The following is a 25,285-nucleotide window of genomic DNA, read 5'->3' on the forward strand; positions in this document are numbered from 1 at the left end:
TTAAATTAACCCTACCACTGAGAATGAAGTCCTGCATTTGGAGTAGCCTTAACTTTATTGATCTTGGCTTCCTCAAAAAATTATATTATTATTAGTGGTATTGGTATTGATATTCCAAATACTTGATAATGTAAAACTAGCCTTTCTTGCTTTTTTCTGAAATTTTGTTTGACTATAATCAGTAAAGAAGAGTCTGAAATAGTAGGCATGGGAAATACAGTGCCATTTATTCATTCTTTAGTGCAGCCTTTAGACAATTATCAAATACCTTCTTGAATTTCTCCTTTCCTCTGATAGTCTTCTCACTTTGTCTGAAGAAGAGGGATGTCTGCAGTACAGGGCCAGGAGAATTCTTAAGAGTCTCTTCTGGATTAAGACCAAATAGGTACTTCACTTATTTTGGAGTATCACCCCATATTCTACAATAGAAAGTCAGGTTATCACATCTAAGCAGTCATGAGAATAGAATAATGTAAGCTTTTGGTAATACTTTTGTATATACTCTTGAGTAGCAAAGGGACCTCCATGCAGGTCTCAGCTTTGCCAACTTATCTCACTGCACTGGAGAAATGAAAATTGAGAACATATTTAAAATAAATATACAGGTAAAGTGCTGCAGAAAGAGATATGAAACCTGGTTAATTAGTAAAAGGTGACCTAGTGGAAGATGGGTATACAGATTTTGCCTTTGTGGAATAAAAACAGCTAAACTGTGGGGGATAGGAAAGCTCAGAGAATTGAAAGTGAGATGTAAATATACCTTTTGAATTTTACTAAACATCTCAGTAATAGCTTATGTTGAAGTTCTTTTACTGAATGTGGGGTTGTAAAGTATTGTTAGTGTTTTATAAGGGAATGAAAGTTTCTGCAATCGTATTTACTGCAGTATAAATATAAAATCAGAGAGAGGTGAGTCAGAAAGAGTTTTGTGGTTGGATTTCCAGGGAACCTTGAAAGGGGAGCACCAGTATCCTGAATTACCAAATTCAGAACCCACCATGAAACAACCCATCTAAGTTACACATGGGTAAGTCAGCACACATTTAACAAACATTTGTGGATTTTACCCTTAAAAACAGTCTTTAATGAAACAAAACAAAAGTGTTTGCAGAGCTTTACTTCAACTAATGTCTTTTTTATTTCTCATTTGATTTGAAATCTCCCAGTACATCACTCCTTTATATTATCTCAGTGTCTGCTTAATGAATTAATATTTGGAATTAACTATAGCTGCTGATGCATTATTTGTATAATAATTTTTGTCTCATCTGAATTTGACCCATCAATATTGGTGAGAAGGAAGAGGTTGTTAAAGAAAAGCTCAAATGCAGCCATTGAAAAGGAAAATAGATTAAAGAAGGCAGAATGACTAACAAACCAAGGATTTTGAAAAGGTGGAGGAATTGGGAGAATTGGGAAGGATGTGGAAAGTAATGTTCAGAAACAGTCTTGGGCTTGCAATTATGAGGAAAGGACAATTTCTAGTAGGAGAAAGTAAGGAAAATCCCATAAGTTGCCACATTAATTTGTTTAAACCTTACTTTTTTCCTTCTTACAATTTATTTTCCTCTGAGGCCAGTCTGAATCTGATATTCCGTTACTTTTGTCATCAGTTTTAGCCATTTAGTCATTTGATCCCTCTTTTGAAGCCTTTTTTTTAATTGTCCTGTTCTTCCTCTGAGTAGAAACGCTGTCTGAATTTTGAGTTCTACTCAACAGGACAACAAGGTGGCCCCAATTCTTGCTGCCTCCCTTTTCATGCTCAAAAATTTAACTCTGTGGAATAAAGACAGTGTCCAGCAACCTATCTTATGAAAAAAACTGTGGGGATAATCAGCATTTTGGTTACTTAGATTTAGCTATTTTCATAGCTGTGAAGGATCCGAGAGAGTTTCAATACACCATTCATTGGTGTAATTCAGATGCTGAAACATTTTGGGTTATAAAATAACTAAACTATGTTTAAAGGTAGAAAGATACCTTTTATTCTTTGCTTTTATTCTTTCATCTCTGGATTAAACCTTTCCCAACCAGTCCCATTGTCTCCTCAAGTTAGTACTAAAATCTTTCATTGTTTTGTTTTTTTTTTAAACACGAAGTTATAAACTTCATCAGCAGAACATCCAATCCATCCTTATGTTGTTTTATTACACCATAGTGTTTGCTTTTTAAACAAAGTCTAACGTATCAGACATGGTGTGGCCAGCAGGGCCAGGGACGTGACTGTCTCGCTGTGTTTGGCACAGGTGAGGCTGCACCTCAAGTGTTCAGTTCTGGGCCCCTCATTACAAGGACAGTGGGGTGCTGGAGCATGTCCAGAGAAGAGCAACAAAGTTGGTGAAGGGTCTGGAGAACAAGGCTTAAAAGTAGCATCTGAAGGAGCTGGGATTGTTTAGTCTGGAGAAAAGGCGGCTGAGGGGAGGCCTTACTGATCTCTACAATTACTTGACAGGAGGCTGCAGTGAGGTGGGGTCTGTCTCTTCTCCCAAATAACAAGCAATAGGAGGAGAGAAAATGGCCTCAAATTGAACCAGAAGAGGTTTAGATTGGATATTAGGAAAAATGTCTTCACTGAAAGATTGTCAGGCACTTGAACAGACTGCCCAGGGACGTGGTTGCGTCCTCAATGGACATATTTAAAAGGTGTGTAGTTGTGGTACTTATGGACATGGTTTAGTGGTGGACTTGGCAGTGTGCTAGGACTTGACTATTTTAAATGCCCTTTCCAACCTCAATGATTCTATGATTCTGTATTCTGAAAGAACTGAATAAAAATTAATTCCATGGCAAAGCTTGTAATAATACTGACCCAATAATTTCTCCATCTGCTATTATTAGCAGACTTAAATAACTGGATTTCCATCACTGACCTCTTTCATTTCAGAAAATAGTTCAATCATTATGTAGAATAAGCACTGGTCAAGAGCAGAAGGATGATTTACTCTCTAGAGAACACAAGGAAATATTAGAGAAAATGAGTATTTGTGTATCTGTGTGTATAAACATGAAGCTTTTATTTTTGTGTTAGTGGAAAGGTTGTGTTATTCTTTTCTAAACTTCATAGGCATTGAAATATTTTCCCTCTGTTCTGTGTAGCTGCTAGCTTGAATTCATTTAACAGAAGAATTGTCTCAGACTGTTGTTGCTATAAATATGTTGTTCTTCCTGACACACTGTTAATTGAAAAAAGAATGAAGTTATCCACACAGAGTGGATTAAACTGCATATTTACTCTTGACGACCACAGTTCTTTTGCTTAACTTCTGAAGAGCTTTCTTGCTTGGAAAAGTCATTGGAAATTTCCATGCTGCATAGACCTAGCTGACTGTTTTCTGATGAAAAATAGTAAGTGGTAATTTACTAGTTATTCTGTACCATAGATAAATAATCCCCCTTTATATCAGAAGTTGTAAGACTGTGATTTTGGAAGAGAAGCCCGTTTGTACTTTGATATTACAGTGAGATCAGAATGTTTATTTTGAGCAGCATCACAGAAGCTACATGACATACTTCGACAAAGAAAACGTATTAGGTTGTCTGTGTCATCCATTCCCTGGCAGACACAGGACTGATCCATCCGGTTTATTTGTTAGTATTTTTTTTTAGTTTTAAAACTTCTGAGCAATGATGGTTTTCAGAGCGTCAGAGCCTTTTCCTTTACACTCCTGTTCAAAGCACCTTACTGTATGGCACTTGTTCTGTTTGTTTTCTTTGGGTGGCAATGAGAAGTTGCAGCAGATTACAGATCTGGAATTTTTCTGCATTTAGAATATGTTCTGCACCTCTAAGTTGGCTGAGAATTGGTGATTTGGCCTGTAACAAGCTCCTTGTGTCAGAGTGTGGGTTCCTACCATCAGACTCATTTATCAAACAGAGGAGCTTCGTCACCTATTCAGATCATTTGGCAGTCAGGAGGTTTGTTTGATTTTACTTTTTGTGCTTCTCCGAGTAATTATTATGATTGCTGTAGTTCCCATTAATATTTCATAACAAAGGCACTAAGCCACATGCCTAAAAAGCCTTAGAGTCTGTGTTAGAAGTGAATTAAAAATGAACAGAGAAAGGAAAGTAATACCTTTGACTACTGAAGTGATTCCTCTGTAAAATAAACTGGGTAATACAGTGAGCATGCAAATGCTCTGGAGTTAAGAATTCATATTTTTCACCCAGTCTCTTCACATGACTGTTTTATGTAATCTTCTTAATAACAAAGCATAAAGGTCGCAAGATGGCTGGGAAATGCTGTCACACAGTTCTGCTTTTGAAGTCAAAATTTATTTATGTGTAGTTAAGCTATAAATGGCCTCATGGAATGAGGGCTTCTCATAGAAGAGCATTATTAATTTAAAAAATGAATTAGGTCTGCTTAAAATTTCCCCAAGTCGAAGACATTTTTCTTTATTTAACCTTTTCACAGTCTCTGCCCTTCTTTAAAGTACATTCGGTCTTATATCATCTGTTACTCAGGAAGGTATTTAATACATGACTTGGCATCATTTGCATTATACAAGAAGATTAACTTTACAAGCTCTGCTATTAATCTGAGTAGCTCTACATATTGACCTATGAAAGAACATAATTAAGTTAGCTTAATTAAGTTAATTAATTGTTACACTCTGATGAACTTACTATTGAGAGGAAATTAAAGGCAAATAGAAAATGGCATTCATTGGTTTGAATTCATATTTTAAAGGATTTTACAAAGATGCATTATATTTATATAACGAAAATATCTATTGTGTAAGAACCAAAGCAGAAGCAATTAAAAATGTCAAAATCTAAGAGTCTCTGCAGTATTCTCGCATATGCCCTGACAGTCACCCATATTTCTAACAGCAATTAAATAACTGTGTTAGAAATGTAGAAAATAACTGCTGTGGGGTTTTCTTTATCAATACCCAAATAATTGAATTCAGAACTTGACACCACTGTCTACACCTGAACTGCAGAGAAAAACACACTGTAGAAGTTAGATGACTGTAATAATCTGATATCACACTGTCCTTTGGGGGAGAGAAAAGAGGGAAGAAAGGGAAGAACTGAAAGACAGCACAGGGCAGCAAGCAGTACCCCATCCAAAGTACATTCTTGCACATCTTTTGCATGCACTGATGGAGAAGAAAGGTCCTGGAATTTCCTCTGTCAGCTGCATTTCTGTAGGCATGGGTTCCTGCAAGTTCTCTGCAGGGAAACACTCAGGGTTATAGCACAGCTCCTCTGTATGGACAGACCCTCTGTGTGACTCCAGCATCTGGGGCACGTTCATCAATCTTCATCCACACTGATGTACCCTGGAGCTAATTCCAAGTAGAGTAGGCATAATTAATAAAAAGGAAGAGAAAAATGGCAAAACAGGCACAAATGTGCCACAATAAATGCTGCCAAATGAGCAGTTTATTAATCTGTGAGATTCATTAATTTTACCATGGTTTTAGTTTGAAATTATTTTTTCTGAACAGTTTCTCTAAGGTTTTTTTCCCCTAAATTTTCTGGATGGCATCCTTAGTGATTTTAGCATTTCATGCTTTCTTTCTATTGTAAAAAACATTATCTCAACTCAAGTGAAAACAGTATTTTCCCTGAGGTATTATTCTTTGGAATTTCCAGATCATATGAATGGGTCATTTATCTGTGGATACATTCTCTGGAAAAATAGCAGCACTGAAAATAGGTAGCCAGTAAGCCAGTGGCATTTAGCATTTAGAATCACTTATGTACAAATCTGTATTCATATTCTGAATACAGGGAATACAGGCACGTTGGAACATCAATCCTTAAAAAAAAAAAAAAAAAAAGGAAAATTTCCTTAAATGATATTAGGATATTAGGTACTTGATTTGAAAAAAATAAAAAAATAAGCTGAAACATTGGATAACTAGATAGGATCAGAAGAAACAATTCAGTTACAATTGCTCTATATTTAATAAGACATACTGCTTTTCTCTGATGCCTTGCCCACAAAAAAAAAATCAACTAGTTTTAATTCTTGAAAATTCTATTTGAAATGAACATGTTATATTTGGCCATGAAAAGTGTTATGGAGCGTCTAACAACTGGTTATATCCCAAGAAGAAAGAGCAGCTTTGATTTCAGCTTCACTGACACACTTTAAATCTCTTTTTTTTTTTTTTTTTTGCTTTTGGTGGGTTTTTTTTGCTCAAGTAAGACAGTGGAAAATTGAATGAGAAATGAGAATTAAGCAAGCTTTAGGGGGATAGAGGAAAATAGCAGCAAGTTGTACACATTGAAAACTGTTTCCCACCTGCTTCATATTTTGGTAGCTGTACAGATGTCAGTGGGCTTCATTGTACCTGTGTGCACTCTCTGGTCAGCTACGACTGGTTTATTCTGAGGTACTGATCATGCCCTGGCATGGTGTGATGTCATGTAAGCTGGTGTTGTCATTCCCTGTGGGGCACCTATGATACACAACAGAGATTCTTTCCTGGAGGAAAGTAAATTTAATACTTTCTTCAATATGTTGTGTACATTTCCTTCCTCTTTCATATTCTTTCTTTTCTGAGGGATTTGCCATCTTCGCTTTTATCTGTAATATTTGCATGAAAAATTAATCAAATATGTTCTCTGGTCATTGTATGCAGTGTAAATATTAGACTTCACATTGCACTATGTGAGCAAAGCAATGTTCCTTTTTCCAGTTGATAAATAATGCCAGAAATTTTCATTTTATTTTAATATGACAGGTAGAAAATACCATTAGAACCCTCTTAAGTTATTGTAGTTTAGATTTCAGATAATGAAGCTTGGGCAGTGCTAAAAAGTTCAATGTCATCTCTAAGGTAGAGAAGATAAGCAGAGGTCAGTCAGTGGCCATTAATAATGTAGCTTATATGGATTTTTCCCTACCCAGTTGTTTCAGGGTTATCTCTGAACTGCAGTGCAATCCCAGTAGTGTCACAATGCTGCTTCATCAAGTATTGTTTCTTTAAATTCCTCTCAGTGTTAAGCAGAATATTTAGCAGACATTGAGAGTTTGTATTACCTGAATATTTTAGCACAGTAGGATGAGTTGCATGTTATTTATTAGAATATCTGGTTTTGCTATTAATATGTATTTTTGTGATACTCATACATACATTAATTTACCCTAATTAGCAGTAAATTAAATTTATGTTAGCATCATGTCTTTTCTGAAGACTCGGAAGTAGATTAACACACACCATTATCTTTCAGAACCCTCACTGGCCTGCCAAGTCCTTCTTAAGTGAACAGTTTTCATACAGTTTAATTTTCTATTTTTAAAAGAGCCCACAGAGCTAGATTTGTCACCCAAGCCCTCTAGATTACCTGGAATACCCAGAACTGTATATTCTATGCTGTAGTTATGGGATTTGTTTTATGTTGAAGCTTTGAAAATTTTACTGGTACTGAAAATCTGGTTAAATTCAGAGAGACTGTGATGAAGAGTGGTATTTTTGAGAATATTATCTAGTCCCAATATGTTTTACTCTGGTAAGATTCTTGTTTACATTGATTGAAGTCAATATAGGAAATTGAAGACAAGTAGTGGAAATTAGCACACACTTAGTGCTGATAAAGACACATTTTTGTCCACTTCTGAGGCACAGCTTAGGTATTATTCTGTATTCTCCATAGACACAAAAGAGGTGGAGATATTGCCTATTGCACAACTTAGATGGCTAAAATCACTTGTCTAAACCTCTGTAGATTATGCCAGTGTTGGCTGTGAAAGAAACCTGCAGAGGGGCTTTTCAGGGCATCCAGAGCAGGCCTTTGGGGATGCCTAAGAGAGGGGCCTGGAGATGCTCTGCAGTTCAGTAGCCGGGAGAGCAAATCCTCAGACAGTTCACACCAGTCAAAGCCCACACTGCTGCTGAAAGTGCCATCTGCCCCTGCAGCCCACTGCTGGTCGTGTTGGACCAGAAGATGTCTGGGTGGACTGATCAGGCAGACCATGGGGTGACAGTCATGGAAGCATTCCATGATGTTGTTGTTCAGCCTAGAGAAGGGGATGCTCCAATGAGACCTTATAGTGGCTTTCCAATATCTGAAGGGGGGCTACAAGAAAGCTGGGGTAGGGCTTTTTGCATGGGTGCGTAGCAAGAAGACAAGGGGAAAGGGTTTAAAACTTGAAGAGGGGAGATTTTATTTAGACATTAAGAAAATATTCTCTCCTGTGAGGGTGATGAGACTCTGGAACAGGTTGTCCAGAGAAGCTGTGACTGCCCCCTCCCTGAAAGTGTTCATGGCCAGGTTGGATGGGGCCTTGAGCAACCTGGTCTGGTGGTAGATGAACTAGATGAAGGTAGGTGAAGCAGGTAAAGAACTAGATGATCTTTAAGGTCCCTTCTGACCCAAACCATTCTGTGATTCTATGAAATTCTGCTCTTCTTTCTGCAAATTATGATAAATTACTACTTGTTAGATTTTCAGACAGGTGATTTGTTACCCAAAACATAGACTCTGATTTGGAATCAAAAAACACAGGCGCTGGAATATTCAAATGTAGGACTCAAACCTGAGCATCCACTCTCCAAAACTATAATAAATTTAAGTAGTCCAAAACTATAATAAATTTAAGTAGTAGGATCTAATTTTGGGGTAGATTTACAACCCAAATTGCTAAATGAGCAGTCAGCGTAGAAAGCTGCCTTAAATATGTACAACTGAATGATGGTAGAATTGCTCAGTTGTACTTGACTCCAGTTTTCTCCAAATTTTCTATAGATTTCTTGCATGTAGGCACTCACTATAGGTAAACATATATAATCCAATATTGATCACACCAGGTGGGTATTAGGAAGATAATCATCCATAGTTAGAAGGATAAAAGCAGGCCCTTAGAAAATACCTTCTTAGAGAAGTTTAGAAAGTTAAATACAAAAGCAGGAATAAAGGCATATTTGTTTTACTGTAGCTCTAAATCTGGGAGATGTAACACTCAAAATGGGAAGATACAAAAAAGTAGGAAGCATGAAGAAAAGGATGTAGAGGAGCAGAGAATTTTTTCTGCACTATTTTTATCCTCATTTTCTAACAGTGTTTATAGAGTTATCTCTGGGAAAAAGGATCTCAGTAAGTCAGCATTTAAAAATGGAGTCACTCCTAGAATATAATTTGTGTGTGCAAAATTTTAGATGTTTCTTTCTGCAGAATGTGGCTTGTTTTAACAGCCTTTTAATTTTTTCAAGGGTTGCATTTGAGATGAGGATTAAGGCAAAAATGATGCAGTGTCATTCAGAGCCTGTAGATAATCCAAAATTCACCATTGTTTATATATTTTGCCTGATAAACAGCCTAGTAAAATTAGCTGCATTTTGAAGTTGTGTTGTTACTTGAGAAAGCTTTTGGTATCTTCTAAAGCACTCGTTTATTCAAAAAGGGTAAGCACATAAAAACGTAGAAGAAAATGAACCCAACTCCAGTTCCTGTGAGAGGTTGTAGTAGAGGAAACTCCTTCTTCACTGCATGACACTCTGCAAAATTTCCCCTTGGAGGGAGATTCATGTTATCCCTTAATCCCTTGCTAAGGACCTCATGGAGAAACAATGAACACTTGGAGAAGAATTGAAAATAAGCTTTTAATTATCTGAGATGGAAAGGTGGAAGAACCTGTGGTGCTTTTCAAAATAATATTACCATTGCTAAATCAAAAGTTTCTCGGTGCCTTCTGTGGTATTATGCATTTCAGGTGAAATTTCTTTGTCTCAGAGTTTATTGTATTTAGTAGTAGCATTTTGTTTGGGAAACTAATAGGGATAAATTTAATTTCTTCTTGCTTTCACCTCACAATCTTCCCTGAGCACCTGCCTGTGGCCATTGAAGGCATCAAGAAACTGGGCTAGCTCAACATCTCTTCCAACCCAATGCAGCTCCTTATTTTATAATGCCACAAGTTAACCTGCTAGTGTCTGGGTCAAATGATGAAGCCAAAACATATTGTCAGAATTAAAACCTCATATTGTCAGAATTAAAACCTTTCAGATTAAATATTGCATATGTGATGTGATTTCTGGTTTGCTTTGTTTTCTGCTAAGTTAGCATCTATGTTTATATTTCACTGTTTAATACAAATGTAGCACATTGAGAAAATGGCTGAGCCAATTTTTCCAGAGTATTAAAACTTTAGAACTGCCTGATTTTTATTTACTAAATTAATGCTTGCTTATTTGAATTTAAATCAATATGCATTTTAATTTGAATTTAATAAGCAAGGGATCTTTATGTTACAGTCTTCGAAGCTCCCATAGCACAAATTAGCAAATAACTGTTCAATTACATATTACACTTTTCTCAGGGCAATCTTACCCTAAAACCTTGTCGTTTTGAGTACTTTTTTTTTTAACTCCATGATTTGTATTGTGAATATATTTTGATTTTGCAGTCAGGGCTATATGGTTAAAAGCACTAAATAAAAATAAATAAATAAATTATCCTTACCTCAAAGAGTTCTAGTATATGCTAGTGAAAAGACAGACATGGATAAAATAATTTTCAGAAATCGAGTTGCATTCCATTATGTGCATTTTGGCAGGGGTTTGGACTTAACAGGAGGGGTTTGCTTTTTTAAAGGAAAAACTGATAATAAGACATAATACTGTTTCAAATATTTGGAAATGTCACTGTTTTTTTCTTCTGATTTTATTATTCAACTGTTTACAGTAGCCTCTGCTTTTCTGCATAATATAGAAACACAAGTTAGTACTAGAAACAAGGTTTAAGACAGTCAACAGATCACTTAATGGAACAAATGGATTCCTAGGCTTATTAATTGGTAAGCTTAAGCTAGAGAAGCCTTGCACATACGAGGTGGGAAAATTGAAGGTTGTTTGCATAAATACTTTTCCACTGTTAAAGAATCTATTCATTAACAGACTTTATCAAATCAGACCAAGGGTCTGTATCAAGCAGCTTCATCACCCATGTAGTCGTGAAGGGAATGTCATCAGAAATCACTGGGCTTAAACACTTCCCAGCTCAATATGATAAAATGACTGCGTTTTTATTTACACAATAACCTCAAATCCTCATATTAAAAATCAGCAAATTTTTTTGCCCTTTGCTGTTCTAAGTGTAGCACATGTACCAATTATTCATCATTCCATAATGTATCGTTTTTATCAGAGTTCTGTGCCTCTTCTCTATATATAGAATAAATATTTATGTTTTCTCATTTTTCTGAACTAGAAGATAATGATAGAATAGGTTTGAAGTGTCAACTATAATTCATTGCCTGCAAAGAAAAGCTTTGTACTGATACTGTGTGGAAGGAGAAGAATATCTAAATCATTTCAGCAGCAAGCTTATAACCATGATAATATCAGTATTTTCCTTCTTAAAAATATATCTGCCATAAATTAAAGGGGGTCTTCAGTATTTTATTAACATACTTCTGACAAGTGTAACTCCATCTTCAACAGGAATGTATGTATGAATAGGAAAACCCTTTTTCTTTTTAAAAAAGTGAAGGTCAAGTGAAAGTTAAAACAAGCTTGCAGTAAACTTCATACTAATACTGCAAATGTTTTGTTTAGGACACCTTAACAAATTGTGATGCTTCTTTAGTATCAATCCAAAGGTACACATTTTATTGTTATAAAGAGCTTAAGATACTTTGCTTGTTTGTACAGTAGTCATACAGTTTGAAGAAAAAAAAATCGAATACATGTATATTGAGTCTATTTCAATAAACTCTTTAGCTACTTAAAGTTAGCTTTAGCAGTAAGTGTAATAGGTGCATATCACAGTGTATAATTATGTATTAAGTAACAAAGTAACATAATTAGAAATCAAAATGGGTTTGTAATGGAGCATTTTATATACAAATAATGTGTTCAATATCTTTAGAGATTTATAGCTATGCTTCAAGTTTCTTTAACAGGAAAATGCAGAAAAGTGTTGGTAGTATTTTTAAGGAAAGAATCACAGAAAATGAACGTTGTTTGAGGTAGAAACCTTTCACCTGTTTTGCAGAATTCACATCCCTGTATTGTTTTTTAAAACCATTTGATTTGAAGTACTTAAAAAAAAATTATATTGTCTTTCTCTAACAAAGAGAGAAATTTACCCAGTTCCCATTCAAGGATGAATGGTTGAGTTTTGTGCTTTCTTTGTGAATGCTCCTTCCTCAAGCCCTGAGCTGCAGCAGCAGCAGCACCTCCCAAACCTGCAGCCACTTGCTGCATGATTCCAGCTGCAGCTGGAGGGGCTGTGTCTGCTGGGAGAGGTTCTCACTAAGGCACTCAGTCAGAAGGGACATTTCTTTTCTGGAGCCATTCGCACTCACAAAAGATCCAAAGCATCACTGGAACAGCTTTTTGCAAATATGTAGACATCTGAAACAAAGTCTTGGTGTTTCTGATGTATATGAGAATTTTACTTTTAGTTCCAAGTGGGTTTTTTTTTTCCCTGTAATAAATTCAACTTTATTCACTGATTAGTATATCACATTCATGTTGAAACAAGCTGGAAGTTTTTGTAAAGTCATATATTGAATAGGAAACCTAGGCAGACAGACTTTTAGGAGATAGAACCAACATTTCAGTTTTCAACTACTGTCAAAAAACTTCATAATTATTTTCTTTAAAAAATCAGATATTAAAAGACAATGTGAGAATGAATCCTTCCTTTTTATGACTAAAACACAGAAGCACTCCTTCATTTTGGAAGCAATTCATATACTAGGTCAGTACTGTAAAGCTATGCATTTGTCCCTGGTAGTGACATGAATAAGCTAAGTGATCTTACCCTATTTGCTGTTGTCAAATTGTATTAGCATCTTGGGCATGATAAGCATGTCATTAATGTGAGACAAAAATTAATTACTATGATAAACCAATAAAACTTTTTTAATATTGTGTGATCACTAGCTTGAAATAAACTTGCATTTTCAATTTTGATTCCGTCTGCTAATATTGTTCCTACAGACTCTGAATTTTAACCTTTTGTGATTATTTACTGGAATTTACTCTTGGATGGGCACTCTGTAGAAGCAAAGCACTGAGGGTGACTCCATTTGCTTGCCATCTGTCCTTGCTGTAATGTTTTTGGCAGATGTGTTAGGGAATTGTTGCACTCTCCCATCCTAAAATCAATCTGGAAGATAAGGGTGTTGAGTTATGTTCTGGGCATTCCTACTGTCCACCAAGTGCATCTTGTGTGAGCAAGCTAACTTCCAGACAGCTCAAATGCAGAGAAGATGATGTTGAAACTAACAGTGGGTCTGTATCAGACCTCATAAATATGAATTCATTAGGTTTTGTCATACATCACTCAAGATTTTAGCCATCTTTCTAAGATTATGCTCTTTATGTATGCTAATTTTCGTCAGCCACCCTAGGAGGCCTCAAAGTATCTCAGTACTTCAACCCAAACAGCTGTCTAACCCTGGAATGAGAAACCTCCTTTAACTGGTATTAGAGAAAACCTATTATATCAATCACATTTGCATATATACATTCTACACGTTAAATTTGTAAGAAACACCCTCTAGGAAAGATTTTCTGGACAGTAGACAACCAGTTACATTTGGTCTTGTCCTATAGATTCACTGCATCTTCTTACCTTATGAAGAATCTAAGTAAATTAATAGTAATAAAGGTGGTGAGATTGTAAACTTTTCTTTTAGGGTTAAAGCATTTTTCTCAGTGCTGTTCTTCTCAAACCAAAGACATTTAGTGATGAAAATCACAACACACATTTCAGAATCAATGAAATGATTTTCATTCTAAAGAATTGATCTATCTCTATCTGTATGGGTCTGCTTCTGGAGAACTATCCAAAGCTTACGGTTGCTTGCATATGATCAGATGCATCCTAAAGCCTTAGAATTCACAACAGCCCATTGCTCTTTTCTTTAAAATACCTATTTTTCAGTATGAGAGAAGTACTATGTGACAATATGTCTGTATTGAACTATGAGTCCATACCTGTTGGAAATCAGGCACTTAAATGATGCTGGCACATGTGTGTGGCTTCTGGCTAGGTAGAGGCATGTTGGCAACTTGACATTCACACTGGATCTTTTGAAGAATTGGCTTCAGGTATATTGTGATACAAGATCATTAAACAAAACATAATAGGCTACCAATACATGCAGTTCATATAGCAGAGGTTTTTCTCACTCTGGAAGAGCCTCTGTTCCAAGAAGGTAGATACATGAGACAAAGTGATTTTGTTACATCTTTTTGTGCTTTGAAAGAGAAGTACTAAGGCATAGTTGCTTGTCTTTATTCCTTCCTCTACCATGGGACACTGCCTATGTTGCAGAACAAGTCTGATGCCTTCATGGCAGATTTTGCAGGCACACTGGGTGCTGCTTCCTTCATGCTTTTCCAACATACAGCAGTACTTCTGAGGGAAGCAAACTCCAGGATCATATGATCTGGTACATTTTGATTGACTAGTGATGACTTCTGAATCACAGCAAGAGTCCACACCTTCACAGTGCTCTGTGAGGAGCTTGCTTCACATCTCTTAGCACCAAAAAACTTCATTAAGTGGTTAATTTACATCTACCATTGGTCAGAAATAAAGTCACACTGTCAAGTACATGACTAGGAAATTTCAGCAAGGAAGCCAACCCTGTGTTTGAAAGTGGTATTTCAGTGAAGACAGTCAGGAAGAATATATTTTGAGCTTTCTGAAGTGCTAATTTCTTGGAACACATGCTTGAGTGTGCTGCTCAGAGAGTATGAAAAAAAAAATTAACTGGAGAGCACCTACTGCTTGGTTTTGCAGGGCTTGATAGATCACTGTAAACTTTAAAAAGAAAATAGGAAAATGATGCAGAAACCAAGCTGCTGAGGAGATCTGGCCTATCATATGTTTGGATGAGCATGGCATTTTGCTCTCAATTGACTCTTCTTACTCCTTCCTGCCATGGGCTATGAAATCATATGCCCTGAGGAAAGGAAATTCAATTATACATTTAACATTTTGGATTAGTGGGGAATATGCATCTGGCATGGCGAAAGCAGGAAGGTTTTATCTGTAAGAGTTAGTTACAAAAATTATCTGTTGATATAAATATGATTAGAAGCTGCTGTATTTGTCAGAAAATGCATAATACTGGAGACAAAAGCTGCAATTATCTCTGTTAGAATGTAAATCTTTTTTTTTCAGTGATGAAACATTAATGTGATGGAAACTCTAAAATATTAAAAAGTTGGCTTATGGAAATGATTATAGAAATCTGTCTCTGTGTCCAAAAAGGATGTAGGGGCAACAGCTGACATGACAAGCTTACCAGTTTACGGCTTACCATGCAACCTGACTTTTCTGCTCCACTCTATCCCAACTCCACCAAATTTTTTCAGTTTTTGACAGTTCTTTTTGACTGAAAAAAATGAAAGCTTAATTTTCAAGATACAGAAAGAAAAAGAAAATACTGGAGCAAGTACTGATTGGGTGCTGCTGAAGAAGTATTAGTGTTTTAGTCATGGACTAGTTCTTTTCTCCAAGGAGAGAATAAGCCCTGAAGTCTGGCAACTCCTATTACTGGCTATAGAATAGACAGATGGAATGTAATTTCAAACAAACAAAAAAGCTGAACACATAGGTGGTTGGAAAATTAATTTCTGTGTTGTATCCTTTCATCTATAATATTACATGTTTAGATTTCCTTGGTAAGGTGGATAAAGTATGTTGCTCAACCTGAGTTTATTTATAAACGTGTATTGCTTCACATGTTCCCTATCAGAAAACGGGATTCGTTGCTTACAGGTGTATGAGTTGAATGAGTTGAAAATTACATTTATCAGTGAAATATTGTATGCTTATGTCAACCATTATAAAATGGACACTACAAGTGGTGATTTTTCTGTTTGCAATACACCAAGATTTTAAGCATTATCCTAAGGATCTTCAGAAACTTTTCTGGTTAAAGATAGGAAAATTTTATAAAGTAAGACTCTGAAAGCTACAACAAAATGAGCCAGAAGGTGGTGAAACATCCTCCAAAGGGTGAAATCTTACAAATGTATTGAAAAGTCAGCAAAAGGAAATGGTTCATAGGAGGAAGTTGTCATGGCCTTGAGACATGTCATTTTTCACCTGCTTTGGTCTAAATTTATCAGCTCAAAACGAAACAATCAAATGGGCATCAGGAAAATTCCCTTTTATGCTTTGTATCAGTGGATAAGACCTTGAAAATGAAAAAATGTATTTGGGACTTTATGTCAGGAGTATGCAAGGGTTGTGTTGCATTTAATGAAACTATTCAGGCAAAATAAAAATCTTAGTTGTGACCTCAATCACTCAGAGAAACAACATGGAAAAGAGAGTCACAGTTTGAGCATGTATTTTTACATAGGTCATGGATGCAAATCTTTTTCATTAAGCAAGAATACTGGCTTATTGCTGAGAGTAGGGCAGGCCAAATGGAGTTCAGATCACCTTGGAAAGAATATTGCCCAGAAATGTATTTTTTATCTTCTTGGTTCTTTTTCCTTCCCACACGCTTTTGTGCTTCTTTCAGTTTAACTTTGAAATGTCCTGCATAAACAAAATCCTTGTATCTTGTGGGAAATTGTAAAAATTATTAAAGAACAATTCACCTTTCTGTGGAGAAGTATTCAAAACTAACAAGTTTGGCTATGCCAAGGAAACGGCATTAGGAAAATGTTGGCTTCACAATTGGTAGAACATAGCTTTTCCTTTCTGGCAGTGGTACTAGTTGAGAATTTAGCATGGGTCTCCAGACTACAGAATTAACTCAAGTTAACCTACCCTTAGCATAGATCTCTCCTTCTGGGAAAGGAAACAGGAGAGCCACAGTCAGGTGCTAAAGGTGATTGGAATGAGCTAAATGCCAGGGAGCTCTGGTGCCAGATTTGCTTGCCGATCCTGGGTTGTGAGATTGTGGCCTATTGAAATCATCCTTTAATTTGGATAGGTCCTGTTTTCTCACCTGCTCAAGTCATAAGTTAAAGACAGAGACCTCTGTGAATATAAACTAGTTTGGCTGTGATAAAAAGGTACGTGGCACTGAAGATTGTGACTGAAATATCTTGGTGGAATGCTTTCATCATGGTTAAGGATTTTTGGGTGACAGAAAGTCACCCAAGCAGTGAGCAGGGTGTGTTGTGTTAGAGTCATCAGTGGACCCAGAGCTCTTCTACAAGGGAGATGTGGTGATGCTGGTTTCCTGGCCCTTCTTTGCCAGGATGCATAGATGGCAGCTGCCTGCAGCCACAAGTGTCTTGTTTTCAGGACATTGTCCAAGTCATACTCTGGGGTTAATCACTGTAAGAAAGAAATAAAAGAATAAATTAAATCAAACAAACAAACACCAAAAGTAGTGACATTTATGGACTAGGAAATCATTTTCCCTGGCAGGAAATATTAATAAGGGTGTCCTGAAGGAGCTCCTGTCTGCTGTGAGGCAGCTATTTAAGGTACACATGGGTGCTTCGTAGTGCAGAAAAGAGGAGATAATACCTGCTAATGAGGAAGCTCTTGCTGAATAGGGTAGCTTAGTCACTTATGGGTTGCACCAGCAAAGTACCTAGTGGTGAAATAGCCCACAAATCTGAGCTATTCAAGCTGGGATAAGTGTTATAATCAATTATTGTGGCTTTCAATGGAGTGCCTGTTCCATCTTCTTTTTGTCAGACTTAGCCTTTTACCTGCTTTGTTGGGTCATATCTTGTGAGATAATTATATCTTGTCATAGCTAGATCATAGCATAGCTCATCCGGTGGGTTAAACTTCTGAGTTAATGAGGAGCTGACTGTGTGGGATTGGATTACTGCCTGGATTAGATTTCTAACACAATTCATTTCCAGGCATCCCCTTTCAGTATTTTCACTACACTTTAGTCTATATTAAGGTGGAAATTGGATTAAAAGGACAAAGCATGAAGTGATTTGCTGAAGCAAACAGAGTGTTAGTGCCAAATTTTGTATAAAAGGATGCTGCTGAAAGGGATGTGGGTCTCTCTTCTAATCCATGGAGAATGGAACGCCTCTGAGTTTAAGGACTTCATTTCCAAATACAATGCACAGGGGGTACATAAACCCCTGTTAAACAGTTTATTTTGTGCATTCATCTCTTGTTTGTTTATGGTATTAAAAACGTTGTTTGCAGCCTGGAACAATCCCATTCATGCAGAAATCACTTTGTAAATGTAAATACTGTATTAGTGACAGCTCTTTTCAGAGCAAGTGTTTTAACCTGTTGGGTAGTATCAATAGCTATCCTCTTGTAATTAATGTTTTAAATATACAAAAGGAAAATTCTGCCTTTTACTTTGTTCAGTGAAATACAGGTTTTCAAGAGGAAAACATTGTCTAGAGAGGCAATGCTTACTGTATCAAAAAATGTTGTGTTGGCAAGGCAAATGAATTATTGCTGTTACTGTATGGAGGGAATGATGTGTGTGAAACATCTGCTGTCCACTGAGTAAGCAGCAAAGTTTGAATAGTAGGCACAAAACAGGACATAAATTTGGAAATTAAACATCCAAAAGTATGGGCACTCAAAGATGTAACACTGGGCCACAGCCTTAAAATTCGTCATCACTTGATGCAAGTCAACATGATATGAAAGTATATTCAGGTAGAAAAAATTGATCAAGCCCAAGCTGAGCACTGCAGCTTTCAGAGATGCTATTGACTACTACTTAAATGCTATCAGGATGTTGCCTTCCTTGGAAAGCAGCTACTTTTTCTCCTGAAAAAGAGGAGTAGACACATCAATTCCATTTGATCCTGCTGGCTGATGTACTGGTGGTGACTTGGTAGTTACTTCCTTATTTCATCATTTTTTAAAAATTGACTCCCTTCTCTTTTCATCATTGCAAACCAGACACCTTTTTTTATGCATTGCCTTCTGATTGCTCTCAAGATATCTTTCCAATTAAATAATTTCCTGATGAAAACCAAGTTTATATGCAGGAGAACTGTTTTTCATATGCTTTATAGCTTGCTGCATATCATACTGTATTCTGTATCATAAAATTCCTGCTATTAATGGTTGTTTACTTTTCTGAGAGACAAAAAATATGCATCTGAATTTAGAACCAATTTCTTGAAATAACTGCACTCATTTTATGTCTCTGCTGGTTTCAGAAGGAACAGATGATGTTCTGCATTAGAAAAGTTAATGCTTTTAAAGCCTTTGGTACTTTCTGAATGTAATGACAATGACAGCACTTAGCACTTATACAAATCTTTTCATGCATAGAGCTCTATCCTGACATTGAAAGAAGTATTATTCACATTTTACGGATAAGTTCTTTAATGTAGCAGTGAGTTCAATTTCCACGCCCTCCAGGCCAAGTATGTATTATAGTAGGGGGGACAGAAGTCAGAGATTTTAGCTGAGAAATTCCTCATCTGAGTCGTAGACCTTGCTTTACTGTGGACACGTGCATTAACTTTATCCTGATTTCTGTTACTAGCCCCCCTCTAGATTATAAATCCTGTTATCTACATCTGTTCCATTTCTGCCTCTCATCCAATGACATTTTCCAGCTCACTGTCCAGAAGTTTCCACAGCTGTCTCCACACATCATGCTTCATAGGGACAGTTCTCACCTTGACCTCAGTTCCATTTCCCCCTGTAAGGAGACCTCTACAGACTGACTCAGTGCTCAGTACTCTTTTGATAATGTATCTGCAATAACTATAAAATTCCTGATGTCTGTCCCATGTGCTTGCTTTATAAAGAACTGTAGAATATTTCTATATGAAATAGTCTCATATGCATTTTGATGATAATAACTTTTTAATCATTCTTCCTTTCTAAGCCATGCCTGGCACAAAAATGTGATGAGATACGTGCCCATCATCCTGACCCACCTAGCTTCTATGATATTTTACTTCTTGTCTATCTCTTCCTTCCCACCTGGATGCATTCCTGTGTGACCTACTATAGGTGACCCTGCTTTGGCAGGGGGGGGTTGGACAAGATGATCTTTCGAGGTCCCTTCCAACCCCTAGCTTTCTATGATTCTATGATTCTTTAATATTTTTTCATAACTGATTGTTGACTATTGAGGGTCAGACTCTCCAGATATATTCTTGCAGTATGTGTCGTGATATGACTTGGCTAAAATTTGGATTACTAATTATTATTATAGTTAAATAAATATTATATTACTGTATGTCAAATTGAGCACCAATTTCTTGCAAGGTATTAGAGATCATTTTTATCTAGGTATTAAAAGGCTTAACTTTGGGTGTTTTCAGTGGACAATAGAAGCAGCAGCTAACAACATTTTTCAGGTTTTCCTTTTTTGAGAAATTATCCTCTGAAAGGTTCCCTTGGATTTAAATGAATTACAAATACTTTGGTCCACTCCTATCACAAGTGATTAATGCCAATAAATGTCAGTGAGAAGAGTACTGACAGGCAAAGAGAAGTATCAATTAATACAGGAAGAGTAAGATCCTTAATTTCCTGCCCATGAAAAATAGACAGCATTTGCTGTATTTTCTTCATAGACTTTGTATTCTTAATAATCACAGAATCATAGAAGTGTTTGGATTGGAAGGGACCTTGAAGATCTAGTTCCAACCCCTCTGCATGGGCAGGGACACCTTCCACTAGACCGTGTTGCTCAAAAGCTCCAACCAGTCTGGCCTTGAACACTTGCAGGGATGGGAGCATCCACAGCTTCTAAGGGCAACCTCTTTGTGTCTCACCACCCTCACAGTAAAGAATTTATTCCTAAAACCAACCTACATGCTCTTACAAGTAGTTCCTCACCAGCTTTCCTGTAGGCCCCCTTCAGATACTCGAAGGCCACTACAAAGTCTCTCCAGAGCCTTCTCTTCTGCATGCTGAACAACCCAAACTCTCTCAACCTGTCTTCATAGGAGAGGTGCTCCAGCCCTCTGACCATCTTTGTGCCCCTCCTCTGGTTCTCTACACAAGAATATGAGCCTATGAGCCTATTTTTTTCTACATTTTTTATTTCACTACCTCTTCTGTGTTGTGAGTAAAGGAGAGATATGATGGTTATCTTAAATCATCAGTAAACAGAAAATAACTGAATAGTAACTGACTCTTAACTCTTAGATAGTAACTGTTAACTCTTAGAATCGTGATAGCCAGTTCCTGGAGCTCCTGTATTTGCAGGAAGAGAAAATCCAATTAATAAAACCCAACAAATAGATTGCAGCAATGTACAATTAATTAATTTGGAAGTGTGTGCTTGATATTGTCTGCTAATGCTGCTGGTCAAGAGATCAGCTGTTGTATAGGAGCAGGTTCAGCATCTACTGAACCTTGCTGCCAGGCCACTGCTAGCCCTACCTAAGGTGCTGGGCAGGAGGTCTTCAGAGGTAGCTGACTGGCAGCACTAGGATTTCAAGAAAAAAAAAGCCCTCTAAAAATAGCCTCTATTTCTTAAATACCCATTATATAAATTACATGCTTGATCCAGGGCCTATGGAAATTCAGTATTCCGTTCCAGAGAAGCCTTATTCTACAGTCTATTTCATAGATAACCTCAGTACATGGTACTGTTCAATTCTGTGATCATATGGATTGAATGTAATGATGCACATACAGATCTTTGCAAGTTGTTGGCCTCGGTGTTTGTGAAGAATATTATGTCTTGGAAGCACTGTGATACAGCATAATGGGAGACAAAATACCTTCTGTGGGAGTAGTCTTCTGAGGAATGGAGTTTAGTGTGCTTAAAAAGGAGTTTCAGCGAGTGATGTTAAATGGCTTCAGTGTTTTAAGGAAAAAGTAGACAAATAATGATTTATAATGTGAGCTCTGTAATGAGATCTTCTACCATAAATATGCAAAACACTAATTAGTTATTGCCAAATTTCCCTACCTTTGGGAATCTTTTAGACTACAGCTTTTCAATAATTGAATCACATCAAAGTATTTCTTCTCCCACTCTTCAAACAAAGTTATGTGTGATTTGTTGGAGGGCAGACAGTCATGGGAAGCAAGCTGTTGACAAGCCAAAAGATGACTTTGATATAGTATAATGAAACAGTAACTTCTAGATTTATCAGAAAAAAATACATCATGAAACTGTAAGGAGCCCTGTTTGTGGTGACTACCTGCTCTGAGGTGAGGTCTGTCAATTAATGTGATTCTAAGTTGGTGAAGTGCAACTGATCTTTTGTTTCCTACAAAGAGTATAAATATCATTAGTGAAAAAGGTGTATCAGAGTGTGTTTGGAGACAGATGCTGCTTTTAGAGAACAGCAGTTTGCAAACTTCCTTTTGACGGTAGTACTATACATGATTGGACATTGCCTTATTTCTAGTTGAAAGAGTTTCATCAGATTCTGACTTCAAAAAGTAACAGTGAAGCAACATTGCTATCATGACAAATTACTGAAATAACCTTCATTATACCCACTGAATTAATTAATATTTAGCTTTAAAACCTCACTTGGAAATGCAAAGACAAGCAAAGGTTGAAGAGAATCCATTCTACTGTTTAACCTAATACATTATTTTTTTTACTTTAGAAGGTGATCATATTGAAACTATTGAAGCCTTCATGTATTAAGTGTTGCAATTTTGCCTCATAATTGGCTATGTGTTTATTACCAATACACTCCTGATGCTTCAAATGCAGCTGAATTGATCTGCTGTCTGAAAGAGGACTGTTCAGGCATCATTATAGGATCAGAACTGTAAGTGCTAGCTTCAAATACAGAAATAAAATCAAAATATAAAACCAGGCAAACCTGCAAGCCTTTTTAGCCATCAAACCAACTGAATTCCAACTTCTAAAGCCATAGATGTCTCATCTTGTTTGATTTCATGTCCATAGCCAAATGTTTGGTGTATATTGTCAAATTAAAAGTATGTTTGTACAGCTTTTAAAGGAATGATTTTGACTTCTGGGTAGCTCTGCAGTGCTAGTGTTAATTTGTATTAAATGAATTCTATCAGTAGGGGAGGTGTAGGTATTTCATGGGAGATTTTACCTGTGTTGTTAACGTGAAGATGTGGATCTGGTCCTAGCCTAGAATTGTCTTTTGGGAATTTTATTTAATTGATGCTCAAATCTTTGAAATGCCTGTCCAGTTATCATCATTGCATTCTGAATTTAAATGTCAGTGTGTGCTTTGGGGAACCTACTGAAAGGAATTGTGGTGTGGTTTTTTTTTTATAAAAAAGCAGGAGTCTCTTCCATTTCTGATTTCATCATCAGGAGTAACACAGGTTTTATCTGTTGTCATTACCTGTCCTCCCACTATCTCTTATTTCTCTTAGCTTTGTTTGCAGCTTCATGATTTGTCACTAAATAGAGGCATTCAGTATTACAACAGATATTAAGCCATTTTTACAGCATTTACTTACATGACATTTTGGAAAACAGGTGACTAAAATAAAGGCCTTAGCTGTATTGTTCATATTCCTGTGTCATCAGATCAGCTCCACTGAAAGATTCATCTTATGCCTTGAACAGAATTTCATGGCTGTACTAAGCTGCAATGTTCTGATGAAATAGAAAAGAAAGGTGAAAAAAGCTTTCTGAATTGTTAGTTGTCACATAATAGCAATATTTTAATGAATTCTCAAGTTATTAATTTTATAATACTGTTGTAGATTTTTTCTAATTAAATGTGCATTTTCTTTTGTCACAAGAAAAGAAAAAACTTAGGTTATGCTTTTTACTGTAATTTAATTAAGCATTTCCTGTAAGTTTATTTCAGCATCTATCATGGCTCACTAAAGTTGGAATTCAGTGTAGAATGGTAGATTAATTGCCCTTTGTCTTAGATGAAATAAGAATCCTAAATATGCAGAGTCATGAAATTGAATTGTGTTCCTCAATTGCTTATTCAATGCTTTGGAAACCTGAATCAAGAAATACTGAAGGAGAGGGCCAAAGGTTGTTAAATGTAGCGAGTAACACAGATTTTGAACTTTACTTAATGAACCGAGTGTTTATTACTATGAAATAAATGCACCATTTAAAGAATTATGGTGGAAATGTAACACATTAAAACTCTAATTAATTTTGGTCAGAAGCATGCAATGCACTCATTTTTCCTACAAGATTTTCATTAGGGGTCTAGGTTTCCCTGTTATTGAGATAAATTTATTCCTTTCATATGACAGTGCTATCTTTTTCCTTTTAAAATGTGTCTTAAGTAATGTTTAGAGTGATGTCTTTCAGCTGCCTTCAGCTGTAGGCAGCTTGTCAGGACAGTGTCAGACTTAAAGAGTGAGACCAGACTGGAAATACAGGAGGCCCATCCCATATGGGCACAGTGCAATCCTATTAAGGTTGCATTTCTTAGCTGATGTTTCGTGGCTGTCATATCTAAGTATTTATAGATAGTCTGAAGTTTATTAACCTAAACTCTGATTGTTGAAGAGGAAGCATTTTCCTCTATTTCAAGGAGAACCAGCTGAACTTGCAATACAATGGTAGGGTTTGAAACACCACCTGCCCTGAAGAGCATCCCAACTGTAGTGGCAGTCAGCCAAAAGGGCCACTCAGTGGAATGGTTGCCTTCTAAAAAGGAGAGAAACAGATGGAGGATTTGAAATCTGGCATGAAATTCCACTTCTGTACTAATCGTGAGATGAAATTTGACTGTAAGAGCTCTTGCAATGGTACAGCTATCTATATAATCAGAATTAGAAACAAGGAAATAGAAAATACAGAACACTGAACAATATTTCAAAAGACTTAAAGTTCTTGTACCGGTGCAAGTCAAAAGAAAAGAGTTTGTGATAAACATGCAGCTGCTTCTAGCTTCCTAAAAGATTTAATATCAAAATAGTTCTAGTCTTGTATTGCCACCTAGAGCACCATCCCACGTACTGCAGCCGGGAAGGAAACCCGCAGCTCAACGTTGCTCTTTTTATTGAGCAAAATGGGGTGGAGAGCTGCTTCCAGTTAATTGATGTCATGTTTACTTACATCACCATGGTTAGTTCATTCATAGCCCCCATTTTTTTTTTAATGTACAAGATCAGCAGAGATTTCATGGTAGGAATTTGGTGGGCTTTGACAGGAAGAATTAACGGAGATGCGCATTAAAAGGTAGGGCTGTCAGCTTACCAGTGGTCCCAGAGGGGGCATTTTCTTGATGGCTGCTCCAGAATATTTCGTGAAGCAAATGTCAGACTTGTCAAGGCTGTCACTATGAAAATGATCCATGTAGCAAGGGTCTCCTTTTCTTGGGAAACAAACAGCTGCCTTATCACTGCTAGGCTGCAGTGACAGAAAACTGTCATCTATCACAAGGAATTTGTATTTGTTTCTAATACCCGGTGGCAAAGAACACTTCCAGTTGTACTCTGCATTTTTTGCACCACTCTTCATTATAAAGGTTGTCAGTAATATATTAGAAGAAAA

At 36.6% G+C, this 25,285-nt stretch overlaps 1 protein-coding gene across 2 annotated transcripts in view; it reads left to right on the forward strand.

The window, feature by feature from the left end:
* The window catches only part of PHF14 (PHD finger protein 14), a 152,628-nt gene that overhangs the window by 120,665 nt on the left and 6,678 nt on the right, over window positions 1–25,285 (forward strand). Inside the window, exon 19 of one of the 2 annotated variants that reach the window (XM_030445687.1) lies at window positions 945–1,027. The exons of the other annotated variant lie outside the window; for it this stretch is intronic. Within the exon in view, the coding sequence (XP_030301547.1) occupies window positions 945–1,016 (72 nt within the window). The 3' untranslated portion in view covers window positions 1,017–1,027. The remainder of the gene's footprint in view (window positions 1–944; window positions 1,028–25,285) is intronic. 2 annotated transcript variants of the gene reach the window in all.

This window comes from Calypte anna, chromosome 2, assembly GCF_003957555.1.
Source record: "Calypte anna isolate BGI_N300 chromosome 2, bCalAnn1_v1.p, whole genome shotgun sequence".
NCBI lineage: Eukaryota > Metazoa > Chordata > Aves > Apodiformes > Trochilidae > Calypte > Calypte anna.